This window comes from Falco rusticolus, chromosome 13 (assembly GCF_015220075.1).
Source record: "Falco rusticolus isolate bFalRus1 chromosome 13, bFalRus1.pri, whole genome shotgun sequence".
Taxonomy (NCBI): domain Eukaryota; kingdom Metazoa; phylum Chordata; class Aves; order Falconiformes; family Falconidae; genus Falco; species Falco rusticolus.
The window spans coordinates 29,267,901-29,293,383 of NC_051199.1; the positions used below are offsets into that span (position 1 = coordinate 29,267,901).

Genomic DNA, 25,483 nt, shown 5'->3' on the forward strand with positions numbered 1-25,483 from the left:
ACTATTACCATTTTTTCCTTAATACAATTTCTTGAGGAATGAAGGTACATAGATCACCATGAGCTCTTGTGGCAGAGGCGTGGCTTGATTCACAGTCCTATGGTTTAATTTAAATAATACCTACTTGCCTAGATGAAGGATTTCACTGTTACTTTTGGGTCCATCTGGACATAATGAGAACTAACGGGAAATATAATGAGTTTTAAATCTTTTTCCAATTTTTTTACAATTTTACTGGCTTTCATCAATGATCACCTAATGAATTTCCTAGCATCACAAGCAGGGCTAGTGTTTTGATGTGGGCCATTATTGTACACATTTAATAGTGTTTCAGAAAAGATGTCAGAGAAAATGAGACCGGTTCTACAAAATCAAATAGCTGGGCCTTATACAGCTGAAGTTGTATTTCCTGGCTGTGTGCTCTCTGAGTGAAATTAATTTCTGTGATAAATGATCTATTTGATAACTGTATTGCATATGCCAGTCATAGGCAACGCCAAGTATTCTAACAGTGGCTATTGCTTGTCTAAGTGAAAATTAATTTGCAGAATAAATTAGAACTATCAGAGCATAATCAATTGTGCTTAATACTTTGCATTCAAAGACTACCACAATTGTGGTAATCTTTGAATGTGATTAAACTTACGGTAGTTACACCTAACAAATATACACTTATAAGGACAAAATAGGAGATGTGTTAAATCAAGCTGAAGCAACTGAACAAGCCAAGGCCAAACACAGCTTTAAGTTAAAATAGAGCAGAAGTGAGGTGGCTGTTAGGTGGAACATAAACTTTCAGTTAATGATACGCAAATACAGAACAGCAAAAGCAACTGTTGGAACTATTTATCCACAATAATGACTATAGTTCTGAAAAGCTATGACACAGTATTTGGAAAATTCATAGCGGTCATTCCAGAGGTGTGAAGTAGATCCTTTACCTTCTGAAAAAGTGAGAGTTTGAAGAAGCAAGATGTCTGACTAGAGTGAGTCTGAAAAGTTGCAGGCTTTGATAATTTTTTTCCCCCTTAAAAAAGAAGTCTGGAACAGGACTATGCAAATGATAATGTAATCAAAAATCAAAACATAGAGTCACAGAATAATTTAGGTAAAAAGGACCTTTAGAAGTCATATGGCCCCACGTAAAGCTAACTTGATCAGGTTGCTTAGAGGCTTTTCTATTCAAGATCTGAGTATCTCCAAGAATGGAGATATGGAAATTTCACAGCCTTTTAAATACTTACTCCTCTTTGTCCACCTTTTCTCTAAGCTTTTTCAACCTCTTCTTCTGGGTAAATACTAGATTTTGAATAATATTTTCGAAGTATTCTTCTTCTTTGTAGTTCAACTAAAAAGAAAGAGGGAAAAGTACTTAGTAGTGGTGTTGGTTTGCAATAAAAGATACATGGATCTGGAAAATCTAGTCTTAAGCATGATGAACTAAGCAACGCATTTTAAAGTATTTTTTGATCTACAATTAGAACTTGGTTTGCAGTGCTCTGCCACATCACAGAGCTGATATTGTAGCTCAATATATGTTAGTGGCTGTATAATATTTTCAAGAGATCTTTATTCCCTCTTCATATATATATGTATTTTGCGTGGAGTTCAGCATTTGTGGTTTTGAGCCTAACCTCCGGGAGCTGCCTGCTTGAAATGAGTAGCTACCAGCTTGGTAAGCTGCAATTCCACTTTAGAAAGAACACATGAATAAGGCTCAAATGGTGTTTTGAAAAGCATACTTTGGTTCTATGTCTGTATTTTTCAAAATTGAAACTTTGACTTCTAAGACATACTCTGCCTGAACATACATGTATACTAAATACATTAGTGGAGTTACTGTTACAAATGAACCCACAAGGTAAAAGAATACTGAGGTCACATTTTGCAGTGAAAAAGCTTAGACGATTTAAATTATATGGGTCATCCGATGTCATACCTCAGAGGCTAATTCCAATCCGTGGATAAATGGGCACAGTTACTAAGTTATATACTTGCATCCGCTTCAACCAGTGTTATGCCCATCTGTGGCAGCACATTTAGAAATACTGGACTGAGCACCATTGGCTCCATGTTTTATTATAACACAACTCCTCTAGAATTTATACATTCCTTTGAAACACCATGAAATACTTACCACCATCTGTACGGGATCAGCTGTACTACACTGGCTTTTAATACATCCTTATTTACACCTGTGCAACTGAGCAGAAGACTGAGTTATTCTGTGTGGATGCCTATGGTTCAGCTTCACTGTGAGGACAAATTGAAGATTTTTTCTCTTAAGACCCTTTTCTAATTATACTGCATATTGTGGGTACTTACCTCCTGGTACTCACTGTTGAGCTTATTGTCGTCAGTCACGATCTCATCTGGATAACCAATCCTCTCTCTGATTGCTGTTGCCTAGGGACAAGATAATTTGATATCCACAGCAAATACAGTCATATTTTAAAAGTGACTATAAATTATATAACAAATGCATGGAAGCATATAATAAATGTTGGAAGCAACTGCATAAATCCCAGGATGTTAATTATATATAGGTTTTGTTTGCATCTTTTTATTCATTGAAAGCACTGTAAAGTTTATGGCTTCTTGTAACAACAGAAAATTCTAGAAAGTATATTCTGTTCCTTCCTTTGTAAGTAAAGTTACAGAAATGTGCACAAGACAGCCAAACATACTTTGTGCTTTTGAGTTGAAAGGCTGGTTTAAACAAATAGTAGAAATCCTGAAATATATGACATATTTTACAGCACCTAAAATAAAAATAAAATGAATAACTTGATATTTTTTAATGGAAAACACATTTAAAAATTTCCAGAGATTTGTGCAGTTTGGCTCAGGTTGGGTCTGTACCCATATTTCTTAACTAGCTCCCCCATCTACACTGGAGTAGCAAAAGAGACGTAATAAATAGTTCTTTCAGTTGCTTCCCTCCCAGTTCAGGGCTCTCTACAATTGATTTCTGTTATTTACTCCAGACTTACAAGAACTGTCTGAAGCTACAATCTCCCCTTAAAAGAGAACTCACTGATGATGTCCAGCCTGCTGTTTGACTTTCTGGTTTTGCCCTATTGCTCCTAATAGCTGATCAAATCACCATAAATCATTCCCTCTCATTTTCAGTATTACTTCCTTGTAGATATTCACTATCTAGCCCCTTAATCAGCGATTTGCCTGGGAAGTCCTAATCTTGTACACAAATTACTCCTGTTTTGTGTGCTTATCTCCACAGAGGCCCCTTCCCATGTAAACTGGATCTGATACAGGAAGTCTGTTAAGAGTCTGTGCCTATATAAACAGAAATAGATGTGGTTTTGTACATATAAAACAGTGATAGATGTTAGAGTTAAGATAGATTTAAGATTTAACTTACTTTTTTTTCTGCTTTCTTTTTGGTTTCTGCATCCATCCAAGTAAGTTCATATAAGGTTTTTATAAAAACATCACGTATATCTGCAATCATTTCCTCAACCTTGGAAAAAACATCAGAATGTTACAAATCCACATGAAATGATCCAGTTATTTTTCCAAAGTTGTAATTTGATTATTATAGCCTTGTTTTTCCTGCACTAGCTGATTGAGTGTATGCTGTTTACAGGCCACACTCAAAACCTGGAGCTCAGGTTAAATAGCATGCTTAGCCTGACTTGTGGGTGGAAAAGGAACGGGCGTGAGCTCACAAGGCAATGCAATTCAGTTATTCAGGTTATAAAAAATATATCAGATATCCATCTGTTGGATGTTGGATCAAATTACTGTGTATATGTCAACCACAAAAAATGGTGGACCTTAAGCCCGGACTACAGCAGGACTGATAGGAGTCAACTAAGGCTTGACTTCAGGTTAATTTTCGCCAATTTTCTGTGTGACTGAAGACAAACAGACATAACCAATTGTCCCTACGCCCCACGTTGGCAGCATGTGAACTAGTGTCAGTCTCAAAGAACAAACAGTGACTATTCATTTCAGTAAGTGGTGTCCTTTGCGTGTGCGTAGTAGCTCGCACACAGTCCATCACTCGCGGGCCAGTGGTGCTTTGGGCTCAAGGCTGGCTCGTAGGAGAGTGGAGCAGGCAGATGCCTCTCTCCCTCCAAGTGTGCACATGTCATCTTCATATTTTGCATGTTATTTCACACTGTGGTCATCTGCCTGGAAAGCGGGCCAGCTCAAGGCAGTTAATGCAGAAGTACTTAGGTGCAAAGGCACGACTTCCCTAGCACATACGTTCTTGTTACTCCTTAGCAGTACACGGGTTGAGAAGCAAATCTGCAGATTAGGTTTTTTAGAAAGTGACTTGCTATATAAAGAAGGTTCACATAAAGTGTAATCAAAGCTGTGTAAAGAACTGCACGGTAAGGGACAAGTGATGCTCAGACAGCACACAGGCTAAGTTTGCTAAAAGCTTTACCACATGTTTGCTGTCTCCAGCAAATGCTTCCTCTACGTATAGCCGTCCCACTGCATTCTCCATGTTGCCATTGACATAGTTTGCACAGCGACGCCAAACAGCAGTTTCTGATGTTGTGCCATAAAGTGCCTGTGAAACATAAACACTGGGTAAGACAGTGACATGTGGGCCCACGTACAGTGGAGGAGAATGGTGACTGACTGGCAGATGTGCATTTTGAGTGACAGCACAGCCCCTCAGTGACACATACAGGCACATCTACATGCCCAGTCTAGTGATCTGCTGAGATCTTTTTGCTGATTTCTTAAGGAAGTGGTTGCAGATCCAGTGATCTTTGTGCTAGGACTGGCACTTTCTGTAGCACATTTTAAGCATGCTGTATTTAAAACAAATGGAGGTTTGAATTAATAAGGGACCAACTAGCCACACACCCAGAAAAACCATCGTATGGGAGAGTCATGTAATGCCATAACTGTCCTAATCTTGATATTTGAAAGTAAAGTTAACAAGACAAATGCTAGTTTATTTTCACTGCATTTAGTGTAAGAAGCTGCACCTATACTATATCATATATTATTAATTCAGTAGTAGAAAATTGCATGGTTTTTATACTCAGATTATGGTAAAAGCTTTTTCTGTTATTCCTTCAGACTCTGACATTTTTCTAAATGACCCTTCCTCAGTGAAGTCCTAAGATGTAGTGGGAGATGTCTTTCATTTATAGAGTACAAAACATATACCTTGATGATGCAGAATAAGCAAATATGAAGCTTTATATTAAAATAGTTTCATACTTTAAAGAGTAGGGGAACAGGCCAAATAATCAATGAGTAAGACTGCCCTGTTCAGATGTGTAAAACTGACCAAACTGAACATTTGTTGACTTCCTGCAGTAATTATTATCTTTTTCTGTAACAAGCAGAATCTCCTTTAAAAAAGCTGCATATGCATGTTAAAGTATTTATGTCATTAACAGATGTAACAAAACGGCCTTAACCGTTTTTGTTGGAGCTCAGCAAACTTATAAAGTAGCAACTTCTACTGTGGAAATACAGAGGACTCTTCCATCTCCAGTCTACTTGTGAAATTGCTTAGCTTTTCCTTAAAAGCCCTAAAAAATCTGCAGGATCAAATGACTGAAAAGCAACATTGGGCCCATAATGTTTGACTTTGAATGTGTTACTTTGGATGCTGAAGAGTTTGCAACAAGCCAATCAGAACTGAAATAATTTGCAAATAAATGGGACTGTCCTGTTATCAAAATAGGGATTAATTTAGATTCAGAAAAACATGGAGACCAAGTACCAGAACAGTGCTTTTCCAATCCACTATCAAGCATATATCATATAAATTGTGTCCGCTTCAGCAGCAGCTTCAGTGAACACATCTAGCTTTGTGTGCAAATTTCAAAATACATTACATTTTTATATACTACAGCTGTTATCTTTTGTGGTTCACAAAATCATCTTTACAACTTAAAGAGAGATTAATTTCTGCACCTTACGAAAAGCATTCCTTGTATCCTTGTAGTTACGACTTAGGCTGTTGACAAGATCCATTACGAATCGCCAGATCATGTAATTTTGAAGGTCTCTGTTGAACAAAGCAACAAAAGTTGGTAATGGTCTTAGGCTGTTTAAGTTTACTGGAAATAAACCACAAAGTACAACAGTACCTAACATACCTACCTGGGAGTGTATTTACTAAGAACAGACTTCAGCTTGATAAGGTATTCTGGGTCATAAACAATGACATGTTCAGTGTTCTCAACATTAATTTGTACAGTTGACATTATATCATTTATGAATTTTGACCAGTTGAATACCTGTAAAATCAATATGCATTAGTATATTGTTAAATCATAAAGAAACAGCATTTAGCTTGTTTTTTTCCAGTTTAACTATGTTTGCATAACACAAACGTTCTGCCTTTAGTTTTCCTAACAGCTGCACTACTTGTAAATGGAGCCATCATAATAATACTAACTGATCTGAGATAATTTATATCCTCTGTGCTCCAAAATCCTAGTAAAATAGGGTGGTATTTAGCAGAAAGGTTCAAGACATTCTTTTCATTTCAAACTAACACATTAAAAATGTTACAACCCTTTCCTTTTAGCCTGGAAAAGCGGAAATGGTGTTTTAAGGAAAATTTTCAGTTGCCTTTTTGCTGTATTTGGCCAAGAACTTTTAAAGCAGGACTAACAGCCCAAATTACAGTATGTCTCTGTAGCTTCATGGTATACTTGACCATCCGTTCTGAAGCACATGGGAAGGACTCGTTCTGAAGTACAATGACGTCCATAAAAAGATACATATTAATAGGCTGTAAACCAGACAGACTAAATCCATGATCTATGATGAATTTTCCTCTACATGCCACAGTACTAGATACTGGAGAAGCAACTGGTTTGATATCAGGCCAGTCTGCAGCATGCTGCAACAGACAAATCCCAGCCACAGTTTAGACTTCTTGTTCTTTTTCTGCCTCTGTGGTCCTAAACCCCCATTTTCTTTATGCTGGTATTCACCTTTGCAAGAGGCCCACATAACTTTCATGACCCAGTGCCTATGAAAATTACTTTCTGTTAAGTTTTCATTCTGTAGTGTCCATCTAGTCTGACCAGAACGTTATTTTACTGTGTGGGCACTCTCAACTGGAAATTCTTACTTGTTTGCTGATATGAAAAATAATTTCCCTGTGATAAGTCTTTGGTTAGCGATATTGTGTGCCTTGGACAGTAGATGGGTTAAAGGCCTGCCTGGAGAATGCAGGCATCCCCCTTGCTTACCAAGAGAACGTGGACTGCAGTCACTGCTCAGCTGCACAGCGCTGGGATCTGAGCCATGCAGCAAGGCTGGAAGTGGGCAGAGACACCAGACTGTGCAGCCACGTCGCTGTTCCTCCATCCCATAACCCAAAGCAACAGAGCAGTATTCACAGGAGGTTATAACCTCTGCATTCCCCTACCCAGGAAGTTCACACCTGCAGCTGATGTCATGAAAAATATTTTCACCAGTATGAAGTTGTCTTCCTCTATCTGGTACCAGCTGAGACAGACCCTTCAGCTCGCAATACAGTAGATTGTAAAGCGCTATATATTCCGCCAGTCTCTCCATTCACCTCTTTAATAAGTGGTACTGGTGTTGCAGCTAACTATATACACTGCTTCCGATTCTCCAGTTGGCCCAAGCCTTCCTAATCCATGGCCTCTGTCACCACCATTCAGCTGAGAAGATGATTCAGAGCAGAAGCTGAAAATTGTCATCAAAGTTCTAGAGCTACACAGTGTTTCTACCACACTGGGTAGATACTCACTTTCGTAAGGAAAAGGAAGGTGTTACATTTAAGAAAAGCAAATAAGCTTTGTACTTTTCATCTTTTTTTTTTTTTTTTTTTGCTAGTTTTCAAAATTTTTATTGTGCCTATTACTTTGAAAAATATTGGTGATTTTTCCGAGTCTATATCTTTTGAGAGGAAAGTTCTATTGGAAGAGGTAGCATCTTTCATCAGATGAACGAATGTAGCTGAGGAAAGCAGATAAGCTTTTAGGAATAGAATCACTTCAGGTTTGAAAGAGAAGCAGCAAACTTTGAGCTAATCTTGGGACTAATTGCTGTTCTATCCTTAGACCATTACAACAACGCTACCAACTCCCATCATGTGTCTTTTGAGCATTTTTGGATAAATTTAGAGCAGATGATTATTGCTGATCTGCAGCACTCCCCAGGAACTAAAAATAACCAGGGCAATACCATTCTGTGACAAGAGCAGTTAGTTTCTGACATTATGATGGTAACGGTAACTGTTCAACCAAGACCTGTGGGAGGAAGGTAAATTATGAAACAAATTAAGCTAGGCAGAAGTGAACTGTCATATAATTTGAAGTCAATAAAAATAGCAGTGATTATGAAACTGTGGTAGGACTAACGGTATTTCACAGTACCTTAAGCTGGCCTCCAAAGACACGATGATGCACTCCTGCCAGTCAGACCAAGTGCTCTCCACGGAACACGTGAGTTACCCTGCTTGCCTGTTGTGCAGGGTGCTGAACTGAAGTCATTTATGATAAAAACCATCTGTGCCTAGCAAGATGTTGTTATCAAATCTTTGGCTGTTCTTTAGGCAGACATTGTGGTGCCATGAATTAAAGGTTATACTGCACAAACAGCACATGGCTCAGGGCAAGAGAAAAGGCAGAGGTGAAACGTCCTGGGAGAGCTACAGTGGGAGGCAGGGGGAGAATTTTCCTGGTTCATGGCCATGACTTCCTGGGCTCCTTTCTCTTTGCTTTGGGAGCCCATCTTAGGGAGGAAATGTTGGAAAAACAGGACTTTTTTCTCTGAATCTGCAGCTCTGGATAGACAGAGAGAGCCTGAATAGCCACACTGCGACATTTTAATCAGTTGGTGGCTGCAGTCTTAACTCTTGTCCTGGGCTCTCTGGAACTGGTATGGTCATTATAGGAAGGGAACTTGCTTGTACTCTGCAAAGGATATTCTCTTGAGTTCCAGCAAGGGTTATGTATGTGCAAGTTTTGCAAGATTTATCATCCTGAATCCATGAGGGTAAGTCAAACTCGTGATTATTTTTTTCCCCTTTGTCCTTTTCCATCTCTTTATGTTGAAGCAGAGGGCGAGATCTGCCCTCAAGTTAGGAGAAATAGGGTACAGAAGCACAACTTTTAAATATGCTTTGATGTCATCAGATGTTTAGGTAAGCTAGTGTGCACACAAAGTATCCTGTTCAATTTTAAATGTATCTCGGCTCCAGAAAGAGATGTCTTTTTTAAAAAAAGAAGTCAGGCTTCATTGTTTAATCTCATCAGTCATAAATTAGAGGTTAAAATAACAGCTTGTTGATCACTCACCTTATGATTGATTTCCAATGAGAAGTTGTTCTGGAGTTGTGCCAAGGTCATTTTATTGTACAACAAAAGTGGATCATTTCTGTCTTCTGATTTTGTTGTTGCCTATTAAAGTTAATCATGAGAAAATTACTAAGTACATTGAGTCAGTTCACAGGAATTTTGGCAAGTGGAAGTAAAAAGAAAGAAAATGGGTATTGCTGTCTTAATACATTACTGTAAGCTTGGATTAACTGTAAAGTACCTTATGTGTAAATATGGACAGCATTTTATAGATTAAAAAGTATATAAAAGGACAGATTAAACATACTAATTTTCTGATAGTGAAATGGACCTTTACTTTTTGGATTTGTTTTGTGTGAGAAATTAAAATCTTAGGCTGTGCGGGAACACTGACCGGAACATAGCCCCATACCACTCAAAGTGCTGAGTAATCTCTGTTAACAGTAGGTAACACTCAACACAAGAACATGCTGATGATATTCTTGGGATGATGCAAGGTGCAAAATCTTGGGAGAAAGGAATAAAGGAGATGTGCTTCTTGAGTATAAGGCAACCAGTGTGCTGTGGCAGGAATGCTGTGTGAGCATTCTGATTAGGATGCATGTGCTATCCGATACGTTCCTTCTGGAACCACTGTATAGAAAGGGAGTTATAACTCATAACTCAGCCTTAGAATTGATCTAGGCAATGTGGTTTTGCACCAGTGTGTTAAAAATGTGCATACATTAACACCTTAATGGCACAGCTGTATTAGGGCCATTTCTTGCAGATAATGAAAGTGTCCGTGGCAGTGCTTTATGAGGCAAGTGAATCACTGGAGCCTCTCCACAGCAGATGTCAGAGGGAGGTCTCTGGAATTAGGGTAGGGTATGGACAACATACACTGAGAGGAGACAAAACCAGCACATAATGGTAAATGCTCCCTTGGTCTCTGAATACTCTCTTGGGTATCTCTGTGTTCTTTTCCTCAAACACTCGTGTGTCGCTTGCTAGCACGCTACCGTAGGTTTCTGAAGTGCATTCTTGTATCCTCTTTCATACCTTTGTTCTCATGCAGAAGTACCTTGTGTGACAGCATCAGCACTCATTCCCCCCATACTCCACCCCCTTTTAACTTCCTTTTTTTTAAATGGCAGAGACATATGCAGGTACAGTAACGACTACAGAAAAAGTGATCTTGTGATTGATTATAGAGTAATACATGGGAGAACCTACATCACTACTGCCTCGAGTACTCTTAAATGTCTTGCTCAGGAATGAGAATAGTAGATTTTACCCATAACTGTTTTGGAAAATGGTCATGCCAAGTCTGATTTTATCTATCATTTTTTTTAAAAAGATTTACGCTTCCTTTGTCCTACTCTGTTGTGCATTCAGTACTTTTTTTCTGTGATTTCTTTAACAAATTCCCAAGAGCACAAAGGCAGCTTGCTTCCAGTAACATTCAGGCTGGTGCTAAGTTTTCAAAGAGGTTAAAAACTGAGGCAGTAGCAGCTTACCCACTACAAGCTGTACTCTCTACCAGCAGCAACTGCTGTAGAGACATTTCAGTTGTGGTTTCTTTTTGTACTCCCCCTTAAGTCTTCAGTGAATTTCTTCTCTTGTAATAATTTTCCATGTCTGATCTAAGCCCAGAGGTGTGTTTCTCAGGAAAACGTGAAGAAAATCAAAATCAGATGGTTTTAGTTTATACAAATGGGGGGAAAGGTCTTTCTTTGCCAAACACGTGCCTTTACTATCAGTGTAACTTGAAAAATAGCTGAAGCTAAAAAATTTGTATTTAGCTTGTTTTACAGTCCTCCTCAGCTTTGGGTCCTTCTGAAACATTTAGCAATTACAAACCATGCTTTTGCTTATGAATGCTTGACAAAACAATTCCATTTGTTTTTCTCCATGCAAGTTCAAATTCTAGCTATTTCTCCAAGCCATACTTTAATGGAGAACAGTGTTTGATTAAAAATGCATTTGGAACAATCAGCATTGTGGAGCAGCTTGTGCAGGACAAACATTACTTTGTGCTGCTGCATGGCAGGCCAAGGGTTGGGAATCTACTGCCCTGATAACCCAGCAGCCCACGGGGAAAGCAGGACAAAGTGAGAAGAGGCCCAAAAGCATCTCCCAAAACTCATTTTCTGAAACAGACTTAGCAGAAACCAAGTCTGTCTCTCTTGCTCTTTCTTGTCTTGAAGAGCTTCTGTGAACAGCCTAAGATAAAACATTTTGCTATTTGTGAAACAGCTAGCTAACTGAAATATTTGCCCTTGTTTGTTAGAAGGCATGTCTGTCTTATTATGTGTTCCTCTTAGGTGTTCCACACCCCATATATTTTGGGTCAGCCTTTGGGTCAGCTAATAACACTAGCAAGTAACTTAACTCAGTTTACAGTTAGCTTTCTTAGGTATTAAGAAAAAGATTAGTTATTTAAAGGATAACTTTAAAATGTTTTTCTTACATTGGCAATCTCTTTCTCCAGGTCCATAACTCTTCTCATCTGTGCAGCAATCTCATTCTCATTGAAAGAAATATTTCTTTCTTGTAGGATTAGTTTAGCTACAGAAATCATGAAATCAACATAGGCAGAACATGCCTGCAGGAAACAACACAAACATTTTAAAGACAAAACTGGAATTATCACATACTTTAATTACTAAGATTTCACCTTCATTTTTATGAACTACAGTTCTTAATACTTTTCTGACACAGTTTAATAGTAATTTGTTCTGAAATACTGTTATATCATAAATAGAAATTAACTTTGAAAATTCCCTCATGGAAAATTGCTGTATAATTTGTAGCACTGTTCAAAGCTAAACACTCTCAACTACCGCACTGTGTTTTCATTACTTAAAATGAGACATTTGTAATCCACATTTAAACCATCACCCGTGTTTTTTCTAGCTCACTTTAATTACAGCTTCCAAAAATACCACTTCCAAAAAGCAATGTTCCCAGAAACATAAAACCGAGAGAAATGCTGATGGACTGTGTTGAATTAACATTGTGGGAAAATTACTCCCAGAAGCAGTGTACCTCCTCAGTTGCCTCTTGGAACATTTAGAAATCATGTTGCTGTATCTAAACTTAGTATAGCTAGATATACTATAGACAATATAGTACACATATTAAATTTAACATAAAAGAATCCACGAAGGATAAGAATGTAAATATGGAAGTATATTCTCTTAAATGTTCCACTGTCAAATATCTACAGATCTCATTATATTTTATGGAACTGAATATTATTCTAATTCCTCTTTGATAAACCACACTCATTTTTCTATCAACAGAAATGGTCTTTTCAATACACTTTTAAAACGCACATAAAAATACATAATATTAGATTAACTATCTAATAATCTATTTTATGCACAATAGTGTCATCTACTGAAACAGTGATAAAATCTAGAACTAATAGCGTGCATGTAATCAACTTCATTGACAGAAATATGTTGATGAGTTCAGCTCCTAAGGCAGTAGGATGAACCCCTTTAATGAATGCTACATTGATACAGCCATTCTGATAACTACCTTCCTTGCCATCCACCTCTTGTCAGACTCCCCTCCCTACCAACAACGCTGCGCTAGAACAGGCTGCGTGCCCTGGAAGACCCTGAGCAGCTCATGAAAGGTACTGACAGCAGACTTCAAAAAGACAGGTGGCTCACAGCATCTTGAAGGACTGAATTCTCCCCATTATTTTTAATTCAAATAGATTATTTTACCAGAAAGAGAAAAGCCAATGAAACCACTGACTACTACAAATCACGAAAGGGAGCACATACCAAGCCTGCAAATACCATTTTAAAATATCTAAATACAATTTATAAAAATTCAATACAGACATTACCCCAAACCAGTAAGTCAACAGAGCTCTTCAGGTACCAATCAATGGACTTTAATTTTGGCCTAAAGTGCAGATCATTTTATGGTCAGGTAGCAAAGTCAGTCAGCTAATTTCAGATGGACTGTATAAATACTCTCGGATCTTTCAGTGGGAACTTCAACATCAGAATAACTCCTATATAAGCAGAGGAGTCACATATCTTACAAGAGAAAAAAAGATTTTAAAACTATCTTGTTCACAGATTCCACTTAAGTCCTGACAAAGGCGGAGGTTGAAGGGCAGGAGGCAGGTATCTTGGCTGTTAGGTACAGCTCAAAGAGTAGAGTGACACGGCAGGAAACAGAGCCAGGAAAAGGCTGCTATCGGAGTGCAGGGATTGAAAGGAAGAACAGCTCTTGCTCAAAGTATTCACGCTTGTAAGAGTATTATGAATCTGCCTTTCAGTGATAAATCTCTGGTTTTTTTTAAAATACTTCCCCCTCTACTTTCAGCAGTGGGAAGTAGTACAATACTTTAAGGTAGGTCAGAGATTAGAAGGGGAATTGCCTTTCAGTGCTGCAGTCAATGTAATACAAGGAAAGGAGCAAATTCTGATACATGAGCCAGCTCCTAAAGGCCGAAACACATGATAATAATGTAACCGAACAGTTAATATGGTAATGACTGTCTTTACTAGCATATGATCTGTAATTAAATGTCATCAGTACTAGAGTAGTAACTGTAAGCAAAATACCTACAAACCCAAAATGTTTTCATTGCTTCTGCATTTAATTACACAGAAGAAAACTGGCTAATTAAGCATTACTGTGATAGCAATTTCATCTATATGACTTCAGCAAATACACATACTTCAGCTCTCAAGGACTTAAAGCACATCCAAGATTAGCAAGGAGGGATACTCAGCATCAGTGCTAACAACTTAATGAAAATGCATATGACTAATAACTAAACATGAATTAAAGAAGACCACATAAGATTTTAGGTATCTGAAACAATTTCTGTGGTATCACATACTTCAGCTGCTGCATTTTCATTCAGCAGTTGACTTAGGGGACAGTGATCTTTCCAGATCTTTCATTCAGAAAACTGTCTTTGGTCCCGAATGTTTCTTTTTTTCTTTCTAAGCCTATTAGGGATATGACTAGTCCACCTGGACTCCACCGACACCTGCAGCACTTGCTAACTGACGCCAGTCGATCATAGTTCAGAAACGGCATCCTTTTAGTAGTGACACAAGGGTGAGCCATAAGCGCTTATATTCTATCTTAGTACAACTCTGACAGTTATGAGTACTTCTTGATTCAGCTAAGAAGCCTGGCAGAAGCTGTGTAACGAAGCTAAATTGTTTCATGTTTATTTCCTTCCAAGAGGTCCTAAAAAGTTAAGTAGCTGTTCCTCTTCTGACTTGCATAATCATACAGAAATTGTGTGGGAAAGCAACTCCTTTTCTTCCACATATGTTCAGTGATTACGAGAGGAATGGAAGAGAAGGGAGGGGGACACAGGAAGAAAGACAGGTTGGGATGTCCAGGGTGTAGTGATGCCAGAGGAATGTGCAGTCTTTTCACCCAGTGCAGAGACGATTGGTACATACTGGCACCTGGAGCCTAGACAAAAAACCTATGGCTCCTAGTGCTGCTAGGAAGATTAAACTAGGTCACTAACATTGATGGCACAATATTGTAACACCTCATCTTCAGGACACTCGTTACACTCCCTCCCATTCTTAGCTAACTTATTTCTACTTGCCCTTAATCTCATTTCCCTGTATCATCTTCATATATCTTTCAGCTCTCTTGCCTTCTTGCACACTTACCCCCATTAGAACTTCTTTCTCGTCTGTTACACATGCTAGTCTCACCTGCAGATCAACCTTGCTTAAATACTTGTCGTCATTACCTTTCTATTCCAGTTTCCCCAATTCTCCCATTGATGTTTCCCAGGCACAGTGTTGGAATCTCTTTGGGGAAGGACTGTTCCCGCTCTTTGCCTATCCCCGCCTCTTGAGAATATGTCTGCCTTGAAAATATATGGCTAAAACTTCTAAAAGGTAGTCATTGATCTGTCAGCATTGTCTTACCTCTTTGTATGCACCAGTGCAGTCATAGTAGTCACGAGAAGGCAGGCCAAGCCCAGGCTGATCAATCTATGAATTCAAATAAAAATTAAAAAAGTGCTTAAGGACAAAATGGCATAGCATTGTACTATTCTTTTGTCAATTACAGGTCACAGATGCTTCACGCTTGCCAAATTATCTTCTGGCCAAAGGGGAGTGTCTCTCTCATACTGTTGCCCACTTTTAATTCTTTTCACTCCCCTTATACTTTTTGTCCTTCTTTCCAGTCTTTTTTTTTTCCTGTTGCTCAACAAAGCATGCTACACATAACCAGTGTGAAAACAGTGGATTTAAAGGAGAAAAACAGTCTATGGATAAGCAAGGTATTTACTGCACCTTTGAAATTCATACATGCAAAGTAGTCAAGGATCTATCTACCCACCGACAAGAAAGATTAGACTTGCAACTGTTGCATCTCATGAGTAGCTGGTGAAGATTCACCATAGGTAATACTGTCTTCCTCTGGATTTTCCATTTTCAGAGATCATCTTACATTTACAAGCAGGGCACTCTCAACATACTCCTTATCCAAACGTCCTCAGCCACTTTCATATCTGCCAGCTGACTGCAGTTCCCATTAGTACCTAAGGAATCTGACTACCTTGTAAAACACAACCCCTTTTGTGGGCTTTCTGCCACTGGGAGCATGGCCCAGGTTATCAGTGGCAGAGCTTTCTGCCTGCAGTACATGGTAAGGAAATACTGTTTACTTATTTGCTTGCATGCATATATAAGTAGATCATGTCTGTCTTCTGTCCAGCGTACACATAAATTGTGTCTGTATGTCTATATACATCTCCATTGTCTCATCTCACTGAGAATAACAGGATATGAGTGCACAGAATAAATATCCAAACTTTGAGAACTAACTGTGAAACTGACAATTTACGTTTGAAAACTACATAGATTCACAAATTAATCTACAACTTACTCTGGTAAATTTCACATCACTAATGTTTCTCCTGGTTAACATTTGTGTCTGTGCTTCTAGTTATTCTGTTGCACTTTTATGATCAACAAGGCGATGCCACCCAGGGAGACTTACATGAATGATATGTGCTGTGGAATTTTTATCATCTGTGCCAACAAAAAAATTAATAAGGACCTTTTTTCCATATCTGGAGTTCAGCTGTGCAATAGCTGTCTCAGCTGTCCAAGTAGTACCTAAGCAAATGAAAGGTATACTCAGCCTCTATTTTTGGTGAGCAATGAAAAGTACAATAATATAGACATTTTAACTGAAAAGGAAATAAACACAGATTATCTTACCATAGGAAGAATCCCAGTTAGTTGTTGCTACAGGCCAGTCAGATACATTTGGTAACAAACTAATTAAAGGCCCTCCACCTCTGCTATCAATGGTAGCTTTTGGAAAAAAAATAAAGTGAGTTACCATGAGATTTTAAAACACAAATATTATACTATTATAATGAGTTCAGAATAATGATGCTGAGAAGAATGTTTTCACCATCACCACAATAGGACTATGCTCTGATGTATGATTGTGCTTTAACATTTAATTTCAAAAACGTTTCAGTCATGACTGCAAACAGCATATACAAATCCTTGCATCCTTGACACTGAAGAACTATTGTATTTTCACTCTGCAGATAGCTTGAAATACTAGTTTTGAGAATTATTAATAACATTATAGAAACTATAAAAACATGTGATTTAGGAAGCGCTGCTAACTATTTTACTGCTTCTCACTCTGGTGGCAGCATCTAGCTCAAATTCTTGAAATAAATTATCTCCCTGTCCTAGAAGGCTGGTATGCCTGTTGTTTTTCACCTCATGCCTGATAATTTCTACAAAAGAAGTTAACTCACAATTAACTGAAGGGATTTGAGTTTAAATTTCTGCAGCAAACTGGTAACTGAAGAGTAATATAATAATCTCACCTAAAATACCAAAGCTGGTAAAACAGGAGATACAATACTAATTTTACTATTGACATTCTTATTTGACTCTATAGAATAGATACATTTTAGTTTTCACAAAGGATTTCTGAAAAAATTATGCACAGAATCTAGGAGAATATAGGTATAGCTGACTGTGAAGGTGGGGTTCTCTGGATGATATATATCCCATATGCAATAAATTCAGGAGACTTACTTTCATTTATGCATGATCTATACAGAGTTTTTGCCTTCTGCACTGCTATGATATCATTACTTCTTGGTGTGGCAAGGACATCTGAAACACACAGATAGCAAATATATCTTAATATCTGATCTTTATTGGAAAGACATTGAAGGAACCATAGTGGATAGCATCCTGAGGAGCAGAGGGTGGGCGATAAGTACTCGCCATCCATCTCAAATTCCAGGGAAGCTTTGCCTTTCAAAAGCTGAGGGGAAAAAGCTCTGGAGTTTATACGGCTTGGAATTACACCAGTCTGTGCTGATATGTTGGACATAAAGTCGTCCAGTAGATACTCTGTGGATGACCCCTGGTGAAATACAAATGCTCTGACTTTTCAGGGACAGTTTTTAGGTGACCAAATTGTGTACAAAGAGAATTGCTGTCAGGGCCCTAGGTGTACCAGCAAGCTCTAAATGTACTGAGCAGCCTGTAACCATCGTTTCCTGTAATCCTAATCTGCAGCCTCGTCACTGCAGCCAGGAGTTTAGCTGTTTGCATTCAAGGTCTGCGTTGGTACAGTGCAGCTGTGTGACCGTGGTTCATACTTCTGTGAAAACAGCTGCACTGTAAGAAAGAGCCATGAGAAACCTCATCTGGTGCCTCCACTTGTGCACTCTATGCTTGCTGGCTCCGGAGCAGCAGTCCCGGTCAGGCCCTTGCCCATGGTCCTTGCCCATGCTCTTGCAGGTACGCTGGACCTGGCCTTTTCCCTTGCTGAGCCTGACCTTGCCAGGCTGACTTGCCTGCAGACCCACTGCTTAACTGACTATGGACTTGCCTGGTGATCGTGGCATTGTTGGCTGAACCTGGTCCCTGCTACTGGACCTGCTCTGCTCTTCTGGTTTGGGTCCCATAGGACTGATGCCCTTGTCTGTGAGGCCTCTGTCCCTGCCTGCCTCGAGTCACCTTGAGCTCCTGGTTCACCTTTCCTTATGGGGCAGCCAACTCTTGCCACTACTTTACAGCTACTCCAGTTACTACTCTACAATTGCTTTGCTCCACAGAAACTGAAGTCTAAGGAACACCATGGCACCCATAAACTACAAAATTGGCAAAATCAGAAGATGCGCAAAGTGAAAAAACAGATATTCAGGCTGGAGAGAGTGATTTGGAGAATGTTTCATGAGTATAAAATGACTTCTCTGATTCTGTTATTTCCATATGAAAAAGGGGAATATGGACAATTTGACACTATTCCATTTCGTGGGAAAAGGAGTATTTCTAAGTTTACGATTGACTAGTTAGAAAATTGCTTGCCTGCTCTTTGGAATACAGATATGCAGGACATAGTGCTGCCAGAGAGCAACTTCCAGCGTTTCAGCTGACCTGGACACAGGCAGACCTTCTTCTTCACCTAGCTTGGCTGCTACTGTAATGATATGGATTTCAGTTGTTATAATGTGCAGATGAGCACACAGAGTCCAGATACCAGAAAGGTCAGGACTAGTCAGCTCCACTCCGGTGTCAGACACAACAGCATAACTTCCACAGCATTCTCCAAGCAAACAGCTTGTGGTAGATTTGTCCTGAACCTAACACAAAGAAACTGAAATATTTGGTAGCGTTTTAAGCTTTGCTAGACAACCATATCTTATTAGGGTATAAGAAGAAACTTTATATAGTCTACAAACATAAACCCCACTGACCTTTTAAAACAACTTCTAGTTCATCTCTTAAAATGTCAAAGTTACTATAACGGGAGCTGGTTTCTGGAATGACGTTCCTCTTAAGCCATCCTCCACAGGCATATTGGTAGAAATCATTACAAGGTTCTGCAGTGGTGTCCATGTTCTCAAGGATTCGGGCTGCTGTAATACGAGACAAATCAAGGTCAAGTCTTTAGAGGAAATAAATGCATACACTTGTTTTCTCTGAAGAGGGAAGTAATAAATCTATTTCCTTTATCTTAGAATAGGCTTAAGCCTACTTGCATGTTCTAGACCAAACAAAATTACTAGCAAGTGAACAACGAATTACTGTGCCTTTGCTGCCCATAACATCTATTTCTCTGTTGCTTATTTACTGATGGGTAAACAGACTAATGTTCCTACTCCCTGTGAGTGGTTGCTCAGTTTTAAATAAAAACTAAGATGTTTCATTTACTGACTTACACTTCTTTGTATTGAAATGTGGTAAAAAAAAGAAATTAAAAGTACAAGCACATGAAAGGTTAAGTATCCACTGTAATGTAATTTAAGTAATTAAGTATGATGTAGGGTCAGCTGAATCCAATCTATTTCAATGAAAGAATGATTTTGTTGTACCATTTAAGTTTGAGTCAGGGAAGTTCTCCTATTAATGCTTTCCTGAATCTACACTGATTTTCTTCTGGAATTGCTACTGCCTCTTGCTATCCTTATTGACCTTCCTGAAGTGGCTTGTCAAAGACTAACCGGTCACTGACTGATCGTGACATGGGATTCACTAGTGAAATCTTACTACTTCATGACAGTTTCCCAACTGGTGTTTACCAACCTTCTGTGTTTTTTCTTTTTTGTATTCCTCTTCCACCTAGACTGCTTTTACCACTAGCATGCTAGCACAAAGTCTCTCATAGAAAGGAGAGATGCTAGGAATCAAGCAAGGACTAGCGATACCTCTGAATTCCCCGGAATAATGAATATCCTTTCAGACATTATTTTTAGTAAATGGTGAGGCTTGTGATTTCAAGTGTTCATTCCTCCCATGTGGGTAAGTCAAATATTTACAGTTATTTCTCCACTATTTTCAATATTTTCCATGTCTCTTTTGCTGGTGGAAATGAGAAGTGGATAGACGGAGTATAGTATTTATGTTGATTTGCCTCTCCCCGTTTTTCTTGAGATCTTCAGTTGGCTTATGAGTGTTACATTTTAGGCCAACATCTGATGGTTTTACGATGTTCCAGTGCTTGGCAGATGGAAAAGGCCATGAACACATGCGATTTCAATTTTGGACTGCTTAAGTAGCATAAAAATCACTGCAGAAATAGGTACAATACCTAGCACCCAATTCTTTTCCTTCTTAAGTCAATTGCAGACTGACTTCAATTTGAGAGGATACAGCATCATGCCAACAGCCAGAGATTGGGAAATTCAGTCATGCTTTTACCAAGTTTGGCATTTGCTTTGTACCCGTTCTTGAGAAAGTCAATCATCCAGTCCTACTGTCCGGTCTATTACAGCAAGGAATGTCCCCCCTGCCAGTAAACTTGGACAACTGGCAACGGGCACATACAGAAATAAGAAAAAATGCTGGAATGGGTTGGCAGGCAAGTTTCACAGAGAAATCTTCTGACACCAAGAAAAGATGGCCCTCATCCACTGTCTTGTCACTTTTGCAAAAAAAACCAAAACCCAAACAACAAAACCCAACAAAAATCCACATCTTCCATAAATTTGAGAAATTATTACCAGTCTATGTAATATCAAATCTTGCTTTAACTATGGAACCAGGTTGCTAGTCTGTTTGTTGCTAGCATCTGTTTAATCTTCCTTGCCTGCTACTGTCACACAAAAATAATCATCTATCATAACTTTTCTGCTGTAAAGTCCAGGCTAGCCAATATTAGCTCATCAAGTTTTACCAAAACTAGAAGTTCAGATACTGCAAACAGAAAGAGCTCAGTCACAGAAACTGTAGTTTTCACTTAGGGCTTCATGCAAAATACAGGTATTAAGTATTTTCCTGAAGAATACTCTCCTCAAGGTTGTAATTTGCATCTGAACCCCAGGATAACCATTCCTTATTTGGCTGATACCATGGATATGAAATGTGATTTTGTTATCAACCAAGCCTAGAAGCATAATGACACATGAATTGCCCTGTCAAAGTCAGTGGGACTAATTAGGCTGCACAGAATCCCAAGTTATGCTCTAAGTTATTAATAAATTGATACTTGTGCTGGAAGTTTTATATTAAGTTCATGGCTGTACATCCCGAGACATTTTTGCTGTGGAAATAAGAAGTGTGAGACTGATGGATATTTTTTATTTTAATTCTAATACAGGTTAATTTGTACATATACGAATACAGATAATACATGGTACACTTTTTATTAGTCCTCAGTATTGCTTTGATGAACCAGTGTTTGGGTTTGTTCCTGTTCTCACTTGTTTATTCCATTTCCTAACTGTCACTGAAGAACAGCCTTACCTCAATTACTTTTAATGATTAATTTTATTGTAGTACTTCTGATTACCAGTTTTTGTTTTAATAGCTTACAAATAAAGTAATATAAGCTGACATAACAATCAGTGACCTGGGGAGGATATAGGAGAATCACAATATGCTTACCTAGGTGAAAATTATATGAGAGAGATCAAAATTCCCCATTCTCATCAGCCTGTGCTGTCTGAGCTCGGGAAAATCAGCAGAGAGTATGCCAGCTTATTCAAAAAACTGCTCAAATATACAAATTACATGGTAACTTTATGTGCTACACTGCAATGGATTTCACAAACCTTGATAACATTATTATGCAGTTACTGTTATTTTACCCACATCGAATTTTCATTACGTTTTTTCTTCTGGTCATTTATTTGAAGCTTTTCTATTAAACATACTATAAATCCTGTCAGCATCTTCACTTTATTCTTTTTCAGTGGCTTGTACCTATGGCAAAATTTTGAAATTAACTGCAAAAAAACTGTCATAGTATTGGTGAGTTCCTGTGTAAGGCATTACCGTTTCACTTAAAGTCTACTCCTAATTATATTTCTTGAAAGATCACAATAAATTTTCCAAAGTTAAGAGTTCTTGCTTTCTGTCTTTATCTATCTGCCTAACTTTTCCTATGTGTTATCCTACATGGTCTGGAAGAAGCAGCCAAATTAAAAAGGGAACTTTTATGAAATTCTGATTTGAAGCAATATTAAACTTGTAGGTTAATCCCAGCAAGATTACTGTTAAACAGCAATAATACAGTTTATTTCTCTGATTTAAGCACTTTACATTTTTTAAATATTATTTTTTACTAAATTATACAAATCTGACAAACTCTTTGAACTATTTTTAAAGCTCTTGGAGCCCTGAGAAGCAAATTCCAGCTAACCATTCTGTGGTCCTGATTCAGTGTGTTCTGCTTCCGGAGCCAAGAACTCACTCTAGCGACCCCCTAATCAAACAAGTCTTCTGGGTGATTATGTCCTTACCAACACTTGCTTCCCCTTTTCATATTCTGACTTCATTTCATTTAATGGCCATTTAAGTGTGGAGAAGGCTCAACACTTCTATAGCAATTTCTACCTTAAATGCATTATACCACAGTGGGACATGGAAATCCTGCCTCAGTTAGTAAATAACAGTTTTAAATCCAAACTGGCCATTTCCTTCCCAACTTTGCTTTGAGCTACCCATTCTAAATCACTTACAGACAGATGCAGTGTGTGGAACTGACAGTTCTGTAAGGGCTAGCACATCCACACTTCTGGGGGGGGGCGGAGCTCCCTGACCCTAACTGCTTCCTGCATGGCAGGGCTTCATGGAGACAGCAGTTGTAACAGACCATGCACATTTTTAGCTGCTGCTGGTAACTGACCCTTGCTATGCAGAAACACATACTAATGCTACAGATAATATGGTCAGAAGTAAGTGTTGCAGTTTGACATAATTGCTTTTGCATCTGTTTAGATCTTATTTGAAGTACAGCCCCACAGCTAAAACTTAATTACAAACACTATAACTTAATGGGCTGCACTGGTTGCCTCCCAGGACTCTTACAGTATGGTATGTAAATACCAAGTATTAACACCTGCTAAAATACAAAAGCTACTTTTTGCCTGGTTGTAAATTGTATGTCTTCCGGGCTGGAGTGTGCAGTTCTTGCACATGTAGTAGCAGTTACTCACAAGAGCAGTTCCCCTGTCTGCAGTGGGTCAGTTTCCATGTCCTATATAGGGGCAGCAGAATGTGGCTTACAGAAAAGCTCTGTGATACAGAACTCATTTTCCTGCCAGTAGAAAACATTTTCATAGAATACATTTATAGCATTGCCCTGGCATTTTACATGTTTTGGGACTGAATTCTCACAATTTCTTTAGGATGTATTCTTTTAATGTTTGAAATAGGCAATTTGTAGAACATGGAGCAGATGATAGTGAATAAATGAAAGAAATGTGTGAATAAAATAAAGTTGTATTTAATAAAAAGTGAAAAGAGATTATGACATTGGAACCACACTGTACCTTTCTAATTTGGGCACCTTTTAGTCTGTTTACCCTTTTTTCTCATTTTATATTTTGTGATTTTCTCTGTTGAACCGAGACAATCTATATTTTTTTAAATACTCCTTCTTCACCCTGTTATGTAATTTTGTAAGCCTGCTGTTTTCCCATTAATGTCTTTACTGTAATCCTTTCACAATTTTACTTCTGTATTGAGAATATAACATTCAGTAAGAATGTTTAATTATTCCCTTAAGTATTTGTGTCCTGTTAAATGTTCTACCAGAAGCATAAAAAAGTGAAACTATTCTGCTTAATTCATTTAGCCACTTCTTGCTAGATCTTCAGTTTACATTATGCCTCATTTCTCCAAACCTTCTACTGCTTTTCTTTTTGAGTTCATTTGCCATTACAGGGTCTATCTGAACTTCTTTTAAAAAGGGATGCTTATTTAGCTGAAAATGAGCATCCTCAGAGATTAAAAAAAAATAAAAATCAAGTAAGATGAGTAATTAGATCATTTTTACAAACCACAGCATGAGCTTTCATGGTGGCAGAAAAACACCTTGGAAGTGTAACTAAAAGACAGTGATGACCATGTGAAATAACTCCTGTAAGATACCTAGGCTGTGCTGATGACAATGTGCAGTTATTGAGAAAACAGACTGCCTTGGGGCTTCACCAGTGGATGGCTCCAGCAGGACTAAAGTGTGGGAGCAACTACCCTAGCCACCTTGGCTACTGTCTAAGATGAGCCCTAAAACAAGTAGTCCCATGGCAGTAAGAAAACCAATAAACTGACCTTTCTCCACTGTTTCTGGCATGTATGCAAGTCTAAATGGGGACTATGAATCAAAAACTTTTGGAACCTCTCCATGGGTGCTGTATACCTCACAATCCTTAACAACTGTACTTAAATTGCATACACTTTGCTTGCAAGCATATACATTTTTCTTGTATGTTGATTGTCAAATCATTTTTGATTCCTCACCACCTTTTCTGTGTCTCCTACTGACATACTGGGTGTCTTGCTTCTCCTAGGGCTGTCTTTTAACTTCCAGAGGGGCCAGTCATGATGTACAGAATCTACATAGAAGTTACGAGTTCCACCTTATATGAAGATAACAGCTATTAAAATGTTTATGATGCTGTTCGATGGGAGGTTACCAAGGCTGAACAAAAAGCAAGATGTTTGCTTGGTAAGCTGAGAGGTCACAGTGTAGGTGCTGGGAAACGACCCATGTTCTGAGCTTGTGTTTTAGGTTTCTTGCCACCTTCTGTGGCTTGGCCACAGCCTTCATGAACTGTGTGGCCCAGTTATTCTACAGGGGTGGAAAAAGCAAAAGAGGAATGCCTGCCAGAAAGGAACACCAAGAGAGTGACTTCAGGGGTCACACCCTCAGAAGCCTCCCAGAAAAACACATAATCAAAAGAGCCCTGTTACAGGGGGTATACAGATATGACAAGGTGGTTACACATTGGCAATGTAGGCCTCTCCTCCTGACGTGGAGAAGACTGCTGCAAGGGCATGAAGAACTGTCAACTGTTTGACCATGGAAGATGGCATGAAAGGAGAAAACAGGGCAGAGCTGGCATAGAGTCGCTTTGAAATGTATGTTGGCACATACGTGAGAGAGAGAGGCTGCTTCCAAGCCTAGGATAAGTCTGTATTAATGAGGCGGAGGTAGTGTTATAAAAAGAACAGGGACATGTAGAAGTAAATCGGGAAAAAAAGGGAAACCAGCATTAATTGATCTGGAGGAGAAAACAGAAAGAAGGAACTATAGGCGAGAAAGGGAAAGCATGGATAAACTACCACTTCCTAGAAGAGTATATATAATATGGAATTCAGTATTTCTCTGATGCATTTTAGTAGCCTTCTAGTAGAGTTCAGGATGTAAATTAAGAATGTTTATACAGTTGCTATTAAAGGATGAATTTAGCTTGT

At 38.5% G+C, this 25,483-nt stretch overlaps 1 protein-coding gene across 1 annotated transcript in view; it reads right to left on the minus strand.

The window, feature by feature from the left end:
• MME (membrane metalloendopeptidase) overlaps positions 1–25,483 on the minus strand; it is a 47,116-nt gene that overhangs the window by 15,827 nt on the left and 5,806 nt on the right. The window contains exons 4-16 of the mRNA XM_037407608.1: positions 19,039–19,200; positions 17,363–17,443; positions 16,517–16,612; positions 16,293–16,411; positions 15,212–15,277; positions 11,740–11,874; positions 9,288–9,389; positions 6,106–6,242; positions 5,917–6,010; positions 4,418–4,546; positions 3,383–3,481; positions 2,326–2,406; positions 1,245–1,348 (exon numbers count right to left, since the gene is read on the minus strand). Of these exons, the coding sequence (XP_037263505.1) occupies positions 1,245–1,348; positions 2,326–2,406; positions 3,383–3,481; positions 4,418–4,546; positions 5,917–6,010; positions 6,106–6,242; positions 9,288–9,389; positions 11,740–11,874; positions 15,212–15,277; positions 16,293–16,411; positions 16,517–16,612; positions 17,363–17,443; positions 19,039–19,200 (1,405 nt within the window). The remainder of the gene's footprint in view (positions 1–1,244; positions 1,349–2,325; positions 2,407–3,382; positions 3,482–4,417; positions 4,547–5,916; positions 6,011–6,105; positions 6,243–9,287; positions 9,390–11,739; positions 11,875–15,211; positions 15,278–16,292; positions 16,412–16,516; positions 16,613–17,362; positions 17,444–19,038; positions 19,201–25,483) is intronic.